Source organism: Cygnus olor, chromosome 16 (genome assembly GCF_009769625.2).
Source record: "Cygnus olor isolate bCygOlo1 chromosome 16, bCygOlo1.pri.v2, whole genome shotgun sequence".
In the NCBI taxonomy this organism is placed as follows: Eukaryota; Metazoa; Chordata; class Aves; order Anseriformes; family Anatidae; genus Cygnus; species Cygnus olor.
The window spans coordinates 12,512,725-12,527,311 of NC_049184.1; the positions used below are offsets into that span (position 1 = coordinate 12,512,725).

Below are 14,587 nucleotides of genomic sequence, written 5' to 3' on the forward strand. Positions count from 1 at the left end.
CCCCAGCGCGTCTCCCTCCGCCCTATATAAGGCGGGCGCGGCGGGGCTCCCGGCTCCGCAGTGTGCGTGGGCGGGCGGCGGCGGCACCCTCCCCCCCGCCCCCCCCCACGCGGCCTCCGCCCCTCACAGCGGCCCGGCCCCGGCCCGGCGGCGCCATGAGCTCGGGGACCCCCTACATCGGCAGCAAGATCAGCCTGATCTCCAAAGCGCAGATCCGCTATGAGGGCATCCTCTACACCATCGACACCGAGAACTCCACCGTGGCGCTGGCCAAGGGTGAGGCGGGGGGCCGTGAGGGGATATGGGGGGGGGGGGGGAGGTAAGGGGGGCAGGGCCTAGGCCGGCGCCGTGAGGGGATGGGGGGGGCCCTGCCCGGCGCCTCGGGCCCGGCTGGGCCTGAACAATGAGCCTGGGCCTCGCCGCTGAGGTGCGGCCGGGGGCTGCCCGAGCGGGGAGCCGGGGGGGGGGGGGGGCCGAGCCCCGGGCCCGCAGCGCGGCGGCTCTCGGTGAGTCAGCAGCCGGAGCTGCCTCGGCCCCGGGGGCTCGCTGCGTGCCCGTCGCTGCCCTGGGTGCCCGGCCCGCCCGGCAGGGGGGCTCCGGGGGGCTGGGGAGGGGGGGTGGCCCCCGCCTGCCCGGGGGTGGCAGCGCTCTGAGGGGCTGGTTCTGTCCCCTCGCGTTGTTACCAAAAAAAATTACGTGTTGGCGTTAAGGTTGGGTTTTCCCCCTCCCGGCTCCAGCTGTGTGCCTGGCAGGTAGGCAGTGCTGGGTTTGAGTGGGGATGCAGGCCTCTGCTGGGGAGAGCAGCATTGCTGTTGGCGTGTCTTTGTTCCTCTCGTGATCAATAATTGGGCTCTGCTCATGGTAAGAGGTTGGGAGCGAACACACAGAGTGCTGTAGGGTGTTCACACGTGGGGCTGGTTCGTCCTACCTCGTAAGCTGCTCCTCAAGGCTTTGCTCTTGGTCCCCTGTAGAAATAGTGATCTGTCTCCTGCTGTGTGGTGTAATCTGGATTCGATTGTCACCTGTGCTGGGGGCCTCCTGTATTCACTCTCAGAAAAGCCTGTCCTATCTTGTGTAGTCTCTCAAACAAGGTCTTACTTCTGTATTGCTTTTATGGTCCGGCTCGGCTAGTCCAGCTAATGCATATCAGCCTTTTGTGTCCCTGAGTTACGTTCTTCTCTCTTCGGGAAGTTCAAACTTTCATCACTGCCTTCAACAACCCACCGGGATTGTCCAGAAACCAAACATCTTTTGTCTCACGTGACTATCTGCTGGAACAAGCTGCTGGCTTGCCTGGTTCTCAGCTCCACCTGAGGCAGCCTAGGCCACAGTCTTGGTTCAGCATAGTGGTGTTTGGGTGGTGTTGAGTACAAGCACCTGAAGCCTGCTGGTATTTAATTGGGAGCTAAGAATGTGAGTTTTCACAAATTCCCTCTTTTTTAGGGCTGTTTGTCTAAATGTATAAACAGCTATTAACTAGAATTAATTGAGATATCTCAGAAAGGGTGCGGTTCCTTTTCTGTATGTGCAGAATGGCCTTCACCTTTCTTCAGCAGAAAGCAGGGATGGTTTCTCACATAGCTCTGGCTTCCATGTAGCACTTGCTACTGCAGAGCTGAAGTGGTATGTTTCAAAGGCATATGTGATGAAATGTTTTATGGTGTGAGAAAGCACATGCTCTTCATAATTTATCTGGCAGATCTTGTATTTATCGGGCTCTCAGTGTTCAGTTTTGATGAACTGGAATTTCTAAGTAGTTACGGTACATGGAAAAATGCTCTTTTTTTCACTTGCTGCTTTAAACTTTACAGTGCAAAGCCTGCTTTTCATTGCAGCTCAGAGGCTTTTTTAAATTCTGAGGCTTCATATCAAAATTAGTGTCAGAATTATGAACACAGCAACGGTGCTGAAGTCAGTGACAGCAGTGCCAACACTGTTTGGGTGGATTTGGTTGAAAGCACGTGGTCTCTGGAGGGGTAAAAGCACTGCCAACTACTGATCAGCAATTGATGTTGTCTAGATAGTGGATAAATTATTGTTAAGCCCCAAATGCCAATGTTTATGGTTCAGACAACTTAAATACAGACTGTATGTATTATGCTGTGCTATTCTCCGGATTTTTATCATCCCAAATAGTACAAAGAACAACCTAGGTTGAAAGGAACCTCAAGAAGGAATCTGGTTCAGCCTTTTACTCAAAGCAGAGCTCACTTCAATTGATTTGAACACTGTTCCTGTTAAATCTCAACATGTGCAACAACTTAAATGCTGGATAAGAAGATTCCATGTGCTTAATTAAGTGCTGCAAGAAAGTTGTCCATCTCATTAGATGCTAAACTTAAATTACAAGCAGTGGTCAGAACGCAGTAGATAATGAGCCTCCTGCTGGCAGTGAGCCCCAGTAACTTCACTTTCTGCAGGAGTCTGAAGAAACTGCAGGTTTTGAGCAAGAGACACCCTTGTGAGCTCTTTCTAGACATCCAGTCCATCTTCTGTGTGCTTCCTGACCCGCCAGTGGTCTAGCTTTGAGTCCTACATGTGAATACAAACTGTGTCGTGGAGCGCTAGCTGCAGCACAGTGTGGGATTGATTTCCTGTTCATCTGTAAACAATAGTCACTGGAACTCTTCATGGGAGACAGCCCTTCAGTCCTCCCAGAAACCCGAAGCTGTGCTTTGGGCTGTGCCAAAAATCATTAAACACTTCAGATACAGGGGTGGGTGTGCTCAACTCCTAGAGGCCTCTCAAATGCCATCACTGCTGTTTTGTCTACAACGAGGACATCGTTTTCCACCCTTTCAGTTACGAACCTTGAGCCCAGCCAACTGAGAGGCTGTCTGCACAGCTTCAGGCTCTGCAGGTCCGTATTTCCCCATGTGGCAACTGACGGGCTGAGAGAAGGCGTTGTGCTTTCAGAGCTAGCCGTGGGATTCTGCGGTAGCTCCTGGTAGCTTTAACATCCATTGCCCTGAGCTGGATGCTGTAATAATCTAATCTTGACCAGGGATATCAGTATGGTTCATGTCTAAAAGGCTGTAAGTATTGCTTTCAGTTTATAATCTGCTTCTAGTTGACTAGGTTACAGTTGTAATACGATCAAACAGCAGCTGGAGATCTAAAATAACTTGGAGGCTTTTCTACCCTAGTAACTAATGGAAGATGGCATTCAGAGGAAGCAACTGACTGTGCTTGCACCAGTTAGGTATAAGCTGAGGTGCTAAGGAGCACCAGCAAGATGGGAATCAAGTTTGGCATTGACCTGAGCTTACTGCTCTGTGTGAGCTCACGTGCGTGTTGGACATCAGCGGGACTTGAAGACTGCGTGCAGCACAAACCCCTGCTTGGTGGGGAACCGCCTGGACGCAGCTTTCCATCTGAGGACATCTCCTGACAAGCAGTGCTGCCTACAACCATCACCACTCGTTAAGTTAGTGTTGCTGCAGGATGGCAGGGATGCTCAGAGGGGGATTGAGCTGGTCCGGTTCTTGCAGCCCTCTTTCTGGGGGAGCTGTCCCCTATCGTCCATGTGACGGGGCTGTCTCTGCTTATCTGTCCAGCTGGGAAGTGGGAGTGGTGGCTGGCTGGCACGCAGCCACGGGCTGTGATACAGCAGGTGCTTGGGGAAGGTCTGGTTAGGATGGAATTTGCGAAGGTACTGCAGGACTGCTGCTGTGTCCTGGCTGAGAGGCTGGGTAGTTATGTGGTAACCTGCTAGAACTAAGTGATGCAACTCCAGCCTGGAATTCTTCCAGTGCCAGGGCGCGTATATCAGGCGAAGATGTGCCGGGGCTTATCTGAACTGACCAAGCTCTGTGAAGACGGAAAACAGCTAGGCTAGTAGGCTTGATAAACTCCTGAAAGTTGTGGCAAAAAATCTGCATGCGAGCTCATTCTCTAGCTAATTCCAGACTTTCATACTCCAGTGTCTAAAGTGACTGCTGCCTGTTTTCCTTCCTTAACAAAGTAGTAAGGCTGAGTCTGACCTCCTTCCTGTTTTATAGATTGGGTTAATTTACGCTCCTCCCTGGCAGCCGCACGCTCAATTACTGCCTTTTTTCCACTCTAATGTGTGACATCATTCTGCTTAGTACCTGCTCAAGTGTTCTGGTGCCTGAAACTCAGCAAAGCCTCAGTAGGTACTAAGGTCTTAGATCTATCCCTTAAAAAGCTAAATATGAAACCATTAGCGTGGAGTGGAGAGATTTTCAACAGTAACCTCTTATTTATTATACAGATTGAGATTTTTACGGATGAGTTTATACAGGTATATTTTTTTATTAATAATAACTGAAACCAAAGGTAAAAAATTTGAGCTCTAAAGCCTTCTAAGAATTTTTCCCTGCTGCCAGAGGCCTCTCCTGTGGCCTGCTGCAGTGGCAGTTGTCTCAAGCTGTGTGTATATGGGATGGGGAGGGAAGGTGACTGTGGCAGTACAGTGCTGTGGGGAAATCCTCGGGTTTTTAGTAGGCTTCTTTGCAACTGGTTTATGGTCTTCACCTTCACAGTTAGTTGTAAACAAATATGTTTACGCAGGCTGCTGAAAAAGTTGGCATTTGAGAGATGTGTGGGATAAGGGGAGCCGAAGTATTACGAGAGCACACTCTGCCTAAGTTTCAACTTGTACAATGTTGTAAAGGTAATACTGGACTAATGGTAATCTTTCTAATGCTAAAGTGCGGTCCTTTGGTACTGAAGACCGGCCCACAGACAGACCTGCTCCTCCAAGAGAAGAGATCTATGAATACATTATTTTCCGAGGAAGCGACATCAAAGACATCACGGTCTGTGAACCTCCAAAAGCTCAACATACCCTGCCACAAGATCCTGCCATTGTTCAAGTAAGTTAGCCCGAAGTGGAGGTAGGCAGCTAAGGTAAAACATTGCTGATGAAAGACTGGATTTTGATACAAAATGGTAAAAGTGAAGGCCGGTCAGTGTCTCCAGGAATCTTCAGATTTTGGGAAGCATTCTGAATTTCGTTTTAATGTTTAGATTAGCAGGATTAAAGACTTCTGTCAACGAAACTTGAGAGAGTTTACTAGCTGAGAATGCAGGCAAACCAACGCTTCTCAGTGTTTACTTAAGCATTAATAACGCTGTACTGAAGTAAAGAATCACTACCAAAGCAAGTTGACTTCTGGACACTGTAAATGGAAATGTACTTTGTCTTGTTACAGTCTTCACTGGGCTCTGCCTCCACATCCTCCTTTCAGCCGCATGTGCCTTACAGCCCGTTTAGAGGTATGCCACCTTACAGCCAGCTTGCTGCCAGCTCTTTACTTAGCCAGCAGTATGCAGCTTCATTAGGTTTAGGTAAGTAAAGTTTTTACTTGCTAGAATAAAGGTCCGGTCCTTGTACGCAGCTACCGTGAAAGCAAATAAGAGTAACTAATGCTGAATTCCTTGCCGAGTGTCAGGCTGCAGCAAGCAGTGAATAAGTTAACAACTTTGTGCAGCACTCTTATTGCAAGGAGGCCCATCTTTCATTGACGCATGCATACATGAGAGAGACTAAAGAGCTAAAGTTTTTTTTTCTGAGAGTAATGTGAATACCTAACATTGAGGCCAGTTTATTTCTAGTCTAACATACCTTACGCACACAGCGCACGTGAAAAGAACTTGTGTTCCCAGAGAGGACTAAATAAGCTGCTCTAATGCTGTTCTAGAGATTCTTGTATCTCTTTCCAAGTCCTTCAGATGTTTCGCTACCTTGTATCTTATCCATATATCTTTTTGCTTTCTCTTCTTCCCTCTATCTCTTTAGAGAAATTGGTAAGCCCTCCAGCATCAGCAGCTGCTTCCAGCCCTAGTTCTTCTCCGTCTCCACAACCTGTTTCAGAGCCTGACATGTCTTCAGAGCCCCATCAGCTCTCTTCCAAGGGTAACAGCAGTTTGAGGACTCCAAATATTTGGAAGAACTGCATGGCACTTGCAAACAATCTGTTCTTGTTAACCCCCTCCTAGAATGATAGTACTTACATGGGTAATGCTAGTCAAACGAGTTTGTTCTTGGCTGTTGTTGCTTTTCCTTACATGAAGTATTACTTCCTCCTGTTCTAGAATTATCAATTAGAGGAAACAGGAGAAAGGAAAGTAAAGGACTGTGGATCCTCCTGTGTAAGTATCAGGAGAGGGCTGAGGCTTAGGGATGTTGTGCTACATCCTGCCCAGGAGCGTGCGTCAGCTTAGGGACTGGGTGAGAAATGAATTGGTCTTTCCTAGAAAGACAAGCACACTGCTTAAATTGTGGGTGGCCTTGCTGTTAAAAAAAAAAAAAGTAACCTGGTAGAAAATTCAGGAGAATTGTTGTAATTGAGGAAACTTCAGGATATATTTTGTGCATGATGGGGCAGTGTACCTTGTCAAGACTCTCATTGAGTAAAGCATGACTAACAGTAAGCAATTTCTGAGTTGTGGTAAGCTGAGGTAACAGTTCTGGGTGCTTGCTTCTATGCTTAAACAAATTTAAAGGAGTTTGAGTAGGGATAACTAGACTGACCATCCTCAGAGCAGAGAGTCCAGGTGCAGCCTGCATTTAAACATGGTAATTAGTTTCATCTGGTTTTAACTTAAGCATGTATGCTTGTGTTGGCATGAAACTGTTTCTGCTTACTTTCTGGTTTTGGCCATCTGTCTGTACGTACTTTCTCAGTATTCTGGCTAAGCTTTGAAACTTTCTCATGTTAAACTCGCACAGCAGCTTTGTCCTATTGAATAATCCTTAGGCTGTGTCTGTCTTCCTTGCAAGTTTTCCAGGTGTACATAACTGGGAACCTGCATGATGTTACCTACTGGGTATATCTCATGTGGACTTGGGTGACCCAGAAGTGTCAGTGGCTTGGTTTGTGTGTACTCTTCAGCTTTTTCACTTTTCTTGCTCTTAAAGTGTATTTAGTTAAAGTTCACTTCTGAGCGGTTCTTACGCATAACTACATAAAGCTGTAGTACTCCAAAACTTCTACTTAAACCTAGAATGCAGTATTTCTTCTGAGTACTGAAGACTGTCACTTTCTAATATAATTGGTGTAAGGTATACCAAACCATGAAAAGTATTTACATGTTTTGTAGTGTGAATAAATAAGCCTGGATGGAAGAGCAACAGAAGTCTTGGGTAACACTTTGGCCTTGACCAAGGAGGAATTTAAAAGGGTAACTTTGAGATCCTGGTCTGGTTTCAGGTTTTCTTTATTTGAAAGCTAACAATAAGCAATGACAGTACTTCAAGTAGTTGAAGGGGCTTCTAAAATGGCTTACAAAATGGGATATTGTTGAGGTGGTTAAACTGTTGCAGCAAACTTTTTTTTAGGTGAAGTGGGGAAAGCTTTCTTGAGTGATTTTGAAGTGGTAGGTGTTTTTTTTTTTTTTTGCTTTAGATATAAAGTACTGTGTAAAATACAATCCTGCATAACCAAAGATACACCTAGAAATCAAATTTTGCTATAAACTCTCTGAGACTGACCTGGTTTGCTTATCTGAAGTGTGCCTCTTAACTTGGTTTAAGAAATAAATGTGTAGTTTTTTCTGATTTAAGGCTCTGGATTTGAGAGCCAAGGCTTGTTAGAGCAGCAGTGCCTTACCTAGTGTATATGCCACTTAAGCATAGCATGCAATGGTAAACACATGGTTTTGAATAATTCTTGACAAAATGGCTTCTCCATAGGAGTGGGTAGGATTTGAGTAACATCGGCACACTGTCTGAGAGGCACTTAATCGTTGGAATTTTTTCCAGGTGCTGGCTTTCCGCCTGTTCACCCAGTCCGCAAAAGCCCCATGGTCGAGCAGGCTGTTCAGACGGGCCCGGTTGACAACATGAATTCACAAAAGCCGCCCCCGGTGAAAGTAACTCCAGGGGTTCAGCGCAACGGACGGCAGGTTCCGCAGAGCAACACTAAGACAAACGGTGTGTATGTACCGCTCGATCCTTAAAGTGCCATTTTTAGGCATCCTTCAAAGGTGCATAGCAAGACTCAACTCTTTCGGTTTTGTTCTTGTGCTCCTTTATTAAGTTGCTTTCTTGTTCAGTAGATACAGTTCAGGCACCACCTGTGCAACCCCAAGGGCAGGTGAATGATGAAAACAGAAGACCTCAAAGGAGAAGATCAGGTAGGTTAATCTGACACCCAAACATTTGCTTTAGCTTATGAAAGCAAATATTGTTAATTTCAACAAAGGATTATTGGACAGAATGCTAAGGGCAAAGTAAGGCTTGATAAGTCTTTGGCCATCTAGAGATGCTTCCCGAACAAAATAGATTCTGGAGCCACAGAAGTTCAGAACCTTCCAGGAACAAAATTCTGGTGTCTTCTGGAAACTGGAGGTACATCATAAAAAAAAGATGCTGCTGTGACTTGGCAGCAATAAACAGATTTTTCTGAAACCTGATTTATTTCTTTAACTGGGAAGGGCAGCCTGTTTAAAAATTTCATACTTTTTTAAAGTAGAAAGATCTCTGGGATTTCTTGGATCTGTAGAATACAGTTCTTACCTTGAGACTGCAGTTTAAGCACAGGTCAAAAGAAAGTGAAGTTAACTTTCAAGGAGACATCCCTGCCCAAGCAAAATGAGAAACGGCAGGAAACAGAAGTTGAGACACTGGGTCTTCGAATTTATTTGACTGAAGGCAGTGCTGTGGAAGGGGAATTATTATAGCTTCTTTTTTTTTCCAAAAAGGAGCTGATAACTTCTGCTTTACAACTAAGAAATTACAAAGTACAAGCCCCCTTTGTGGGTAGATGAGTCTTGGGTGTCAACCCCTCATAACAGGTTTACAGACAGCAGGTAACATGCTTGCAAATCAGCAAGCAGACCTGATAGCATGTCCCTTCCCTTAGCTTTACCTGGCATAGTACTTCTTTGTTTTCTGTCCTCATACTGAAGGGAAAGTTGGACATGCTCTGTCTTAGTGGTAAGACTGACATTGAGGAATGCTTTTCAGAAAGTTAAAATATTGCTGTAATATGTTTTCTACAGCCAAGTTGAGAAGTTACTTTCAAAGAGGTGTGGCCTAATCACAGGACTGGAAGCCAGAAACTCCTGAGTTCTAATCCTGGTTTCCTCTGGTCTTGAGCAAGTCATTTAACCTCCCTGCACGTTACCAAGTGTTTAAACTCTCCTGCTTTCAGGAAACAGGAGAACCAGAAATCGTTCTAGAGGACAAAACAGACCAACTACTGTGAAGGAAAATACAATAAAGTTTGAAGGTGACTTTGACTTTGAAAGTGCAAATGCACAATTCAACAGAGAGGAACTTGATAAAGAATTCAAGAAGAAACTAAACTTTAAAGGTTTGTGGCTTCATTAAATATGAATTGCTGAGCTAGTAGTAAACACTGCATAGAAAAACTCATGCTGAGAAATCGCGTGATTACATGTGGCAGCATCTCAAATCTTGTTTGAGGGAGCAAGAGAACAGATGGCTCTTCGGTATGCCTCAAGGAGGTGTAATGCATTTTATTATCTTCAGATGACAAAGCAGAGACGGGGGAAGAGAAAGGGGACCCTGGAGTGGCAACTCAAAACAATGATGGTAATGCAGAGGAGGACCTTCTTGGACCCAACTGCTATTATGATAAATCCAAGTCTTTCTTTGACAACATCTCATCAGAACTGAAATCTAGGTGAGTGTGTCTATTAAAACTTGAATTATAACTAAAATTGCGTGAAAAGCTAGACATATGACATGGTGTGACATGTAACTCTTCTAAAAGTCTCAATAAAAAAAAGTCTCAAAGGAAAAAACAGGAAAATCAACAGAGTCTTCAGAAGGTAGTATGGCCACACATCTGAACGTTGTCTTGTTCAGTTCTAGGCGTACCACATGGGCTGAAGAAAGGAAACTCAATACTGAGACGTTTGGAGTGTCTGGCCGGTTCCTTCGTGGCCGCAGCTTTCGTGGTGGATTTCGAGGTGGAAGGGGTACTGGAGCAGCAAGGCGAAACCAACCCACTCACAGAGCTGGTACTGGCAGAGTGTAACTGCAGAGGCAAGTTTTTTAGCAAGAATAAATACTGTCCCTGAGCTAGGCTTGTCTCTTCTTCTTCACCTGAACTGTCTTTGCAACCTCATCTTGCTCTCCAGTCTCTGATGTATCAATAATCGTTCCTTACTGTGTCTGATCTGTCTTTATAAGTCATGTAAGAGAAATACCAGTGGTTTTAATTTTTCTGGGGTTAACCTGCCTGTTCCAGAAAGTGAGAGCTGTTTGTTTCAGTGAGACTTTCCAGCCAAGCGTTTTAGTTGATAAACAAATATGAACTTTAGTTGCTTTTTCTTAGGCTTGATATCCAGGGGACCTTCCCTAATTCTGCCTTTTTCCTGCATAGGTTCTAACTTCTCTCCCGAGAGGATGAAACTGTACATAGAAAGAAAACAACCAACTGCTGCACTAATGTGGGAAAATGGTTCATATTGTTTACTGTCTCAGCTCAAGTGACAGAACTTCATGTACTACTGCTTATATTCTGGACTTATTTTGGACCAGCAACTGTCAGCTGGAGTATTCTTTGGAAGAGGGAATGTGTTCAGGGGTACCTTCTTCAGGGTGTCTTTTTTTTTTCTTTTTAAGTGCAGACTAACTTACATGGTTCTTCTTTCTGGGTCTCTCAAAGGCTGCTATAGTCTAAGCTCAAAGTCAGACTCCTTTTCCGAACCCTGAAGAAGATAAATCATGGTATTTTAACATGGAACCAAAGCTCACTTGAAATAAACCAGCTAACTTGTTTGTTCTGAGTAACCAAATGAATTCTTTGGTGCTGCTGGTCTTACTGTTCTTGGCAGCATGTGTGAAGTAGCACTTGGCATCTGAAAAAGTGGATTCCTGGTGCTGGGGAGTTATGTATATTGTCACTTCGGGAGTACTGGATTGTTGATCATGTAGTAGTGTAAATGACTGTACAACTGTTTGCCACCTGGTACTGATGTGGAGGTACAGCAGGTTCGCGCAGAACCGTGACTCTCCCTCGAGTTTAAGGGTGCTGGGCACTCCTCAGAGGCTTCCAGCCTCTCACCAGGGCGGGGCAGGGCGGGAGGGCAGCGTGCTGCGTCCTCAGCAGGACGGGGCAGCGGGGACACCGCTGCTGTGTGCACCGAGTGGGTGTGCACCGAGCGGAGAGTCCGTGGCAGCAGCTGGCTGCCGGGGGGGCTGGAGCTCCGGCTTCTCGCCTCGGTGCGTACCTCGCTCATCCAGTACTAAACGCAAACAGTTCTCTGTACACTAGTAGCCTGTGGTGGAACACTATGGAATGTTTTCATTAAACTAGGAATGGGGAGTCCGTATAATGAAGCTTAACAGATGGGCATGTTTAAGTTGTTTCCTCTATACCCCCATACTGTAAATAGTTTAGTTGTCTTTCTTTTGTTTTTAAAATCTGTATGTGGGGAGAGGGGCTGGGAGGGAAGGGCTTACATTTGTTTGCATGAATAAGTGGGTTAAATTGCTATAGGCATGTGTCCCTTTTTTGGTTGGTAGGGAATTTTGTTGAAAAAGCACCTTGATGACTGAACCCCTTACATAGCTAGAATTTTTTAGTTATGCATTGACTTAGGTTACTGTAAAAGCTTGGATTTATTTTTGTAGGACTTTCTTGCTAAGAATTAGAACATAGCAGTGGGGCTGCTCTTTGGAGTAATGTAAATTGTAATTATAATAAACATGTAAATGTTTGTTTTCCTCCTACTTTGTTCTGTCCATCTTCAGCCCGTACAACTTGTCAGATGCCCGTCAGCAGGGCTCAAATTGGTCAGAGGAAACTGACGGGAAGGGTCGTGCAGTGTTCAGAAAGGGTGCCTAAAACCTCTGGTACAGCTGCTGAACACCACTGTTACTGGTATCCTGTGTTCTGTGCCCTGTGGGAGGTCTGGCTGTTGAGGATTTGCCCGAAGGAATGGTGTTGAGGCCCAAAGGAGTGGTGCTGTGACCCAGACTGTCCTCAGCACCCAGCCTGAGTCTGTGCTGGTGGAGCTTAACGAGAGCTTGTTGTGGGTGGTGAAGCTTCTGGTTCGGTAGCCACAACTGCCTTTATCTGGGCTCAAAGCAGCACACAGGGTGTGTGCTGAAATAGCTTATTTGGGAGCTGCTGCAAGCCTCTAATTTCTCTGAAGGCAAAACAGCCACTGGGACGCTGTGGTGTAAGATGGAATCGCATTGCCAAAGTCAACTGAGCGGTGAGCGCTTCAGAGCTTGTCCTGTCTGGCTGTGGTGAAATGAGAAAACAGCAACGTCTCTATAATTCATTTTTAAGGCAGTAGCTCCCTTTGTTCTGCACTTGACCTCAATCTGATACATAGACACAACCGGTGCTGCTGGCACTCCTGAAGTTGCTGTCCTGTGGGCGTATCTTGGCCCCTCTGAGCTGAGCACGGTGGGGACAACTGGTGGCTGCTGAACGCTGGGACTTGTTCCGTGCTCGTCCTTGTCCGCCAGGAGCGTTCATTCCAGCGCGGTCTGAGGCAGGCAGCTGCCCACAGGGCTGCCTTGCAGCCCTATCAGCTTTCATGGGGAAGATTCCTGACATGAGGGAAAGACAGCGCGGAAAAACAAACCATTCCTCTCAAAATTCCCGTCTGAGGACTGATAAATGAACCAGCGCAGTACTCCGGTAACTCCGTTTCTCTAGTTTGTGGTCTAAAGCTGTCCTGAGCAGGGGACAGCACTGCAGCTTCCCTGTCCTTGATTCCTGTATCGCACTCAGCCCACGCTTTGCTTTGCAGGAGTTAGCTGTAAACAGCTTAGTTGTGGCGTGCTGGGCCAGGGAAAGCACGTGAGTTACTGCGAGTGGAACAGAACAGTCAGACGGGAGCCTTCCTCGCCTCCCTTGCAGGGAGTGCTGCAGGTCCCGCTGCCTGGCTCGGGGAGCTGAGCTCCATGTCACAGGGTGCTCACAAGATGCTTTTGGTCTCTCTTTTGCTTTTGGTGCAAGTTCTCGTTTTATACCTGTAAAACTCTTTGCTAGTAACAGAAGAGCTGCTTTCTGAGGCTCTTCTAATTCTTGTTCCAACCCCTCAGCAGATATAAATAGGGAAACTTTTGTAACAAAGCAGCACCTCACTGCTGCAGCAGGGAGTGAGCCCTGTAGGTGAGAGCTCGAGGGGAGGCTTCTGTGCAGGGGGAAGGGGTGCTAAGCACCAAGCCATGACTGGCCCTCTTCCTGCCAGCTTCCCCTCAGTGCTGGGAGTAAACAGATTCCCTCAGGCATATAGATGTAATGGGTGAAGCCTTTTATTGTGCACAACTTCAGGGCTGTAGGAAAAGACAAACAGTGCTGCAGCAAAAACAAAAAAGACAATTTTTAATGTGGAGACAGGAAAAAGGGGCCAGGGTCAGTCTTGACACCCCCTGTGCAGCCTAAAGGATGGGAGACCCCCCTGTTGTACAGCCACCTCCTGGCTCAGAGCAGCACAGCCCCAGAACCCCACCTGGTCTAAGCACCACAGACCCCATCCAGGCCACCAGGAAAAGCCTTGCCTGGGCTTAAAGCAAGACTCCAGCTCCCCCCTGCCCCTTTTTGTTTTCTCTGTGTTGCAGAAAGCCTTAGACTATTCAACAGGGCTGAGCTCAAGACCAGTTGGGATCAGCTTCCTTACAGAGCACGGATGGTGAAAGCAGGTGAGTCAGCTGGAAATGGCTTTTCGAAGGCCAGAACTGAGGATATTGGAGGTGCTACAGTGCAGATAGCTATCCCAACTAAACTTTCCTAGTTGGGTATTCACTCATCTCCCCTTTAGGCTATTTTTTTTGTTACCTGCCGCTTTTAAATGTATTGTTATTCACACTTTTGTTATACACTGTTTATTAGTCTGTGAATAGAACAGACTGCACAGAGCAGATCCTGTCTCAAGTGCAATGTGATTTTGGCGCACAGCAGTGCAGAGGTAGGCCTGTGTTACCGCTTACAGGAGAGTGATCAATCTACCTCTGCTGAAAGGAAGAGAAGTGGCGGAGAAAGCTGCTCTAATTGTGAGGAGGCTGGACCAGAAACAGCAACCTCTGTCCTGGGCGCAAGGTGTGTGGAGGAAGCAGGATGAGGGTAAATACAAAAGGATAAACTGGAGTAGAGCTTTATCGTTCAACTGTTGCATGTAACATTTCAGGAGTTATTTTTAGCATTAGGAAACTACTGGTCTACAAATCCCCTAGTGGGCAATCACAACACCAACACTTTATTCTAAACCCGATGAATCATGCAAAGTCTATGCAAGTAGCAAGTCATGCACTCCTCTGTTATGTCATGCTTTCAGAAAAGTCAGTGCTCATGCTGCTTTCCTCAAAACACTGCACCTTGAAGTCTTTGTAGTGTAAGTCAAGCACCTAGCGCAAGTTGTTCAGAAGCTTCATGTCTGGGCTCTAATCCTCTAAATGTGGAAATGCTGGGGGGAAGCACAGTTCTGTGCGAGTAGTCGTGTTCTCTTAAGGCCAGCGCACACTTGAGACAACAAAAAAGAACTGACCCTGTTCAATGAGTCTCACATTAAGTGAGGTGTTAGAAAACAACTGCAAGCAAAATCTTCCTCCTTTAATGGGTGGCCACTGCTGTTTTGTAGCCAATCGATCCTTGGTAATTAATATAAGGAACAGACAGATTTTTTTTAA

General features: G+C 46.4%; 1 protein-coding gene across 6 annotated transcripts; it reads left to right on the forward strand.

Moving 5' to 3' along the window:
• The first annotated feature begins 14 nt into the window (after positions 1 to 14).
• Positions 15 to 11,662, forward strand: LSM14B (LSM family member 14B). 6 transcript variants are annotated; one of them, XM_040575592.1, is made up of 10 exons: positions 15 to 276; positions 4,675 to 4,838; positions 5,178 to 5,313; positions 5,765 to 5,881; positions 7,730 to 7,900; positions 8,023 to 8,103; positions 9,123 to 9,284; positions 9,464 to 9,617; positions 9,803 to 9,982; positions 10,323 to 11,662. In XM_040575592.1, the coding sequence occupies exons 1-9, from the start codon at positions 156 to 158 to the stop codon at positions 9,972 to 9,974; spliced, it is 1,278 nt and encodes a 425-aa protein (XP_040431526.1). In that variant the 5' UTR covers positions 15 to 155; the 3' UTR covers positions 9,975 to 9,982; positions 10,323 to 11,662. The 6 variants fall into 6 exon arrangements, with proteins under 6 accessions (XP_040431526.1, XP_040431527.1, XP_040431531.1 ...); XM_040575593.1 differs by having other exon boundaries at positions 8,026 to 8,103; XM_040575597.1 differs by lacking the exon at positions 9,123 to 9,284.
• The last annotated feature ends 2,925 nt before the right edge of the window (positions 11,663 to 14,587 follow it).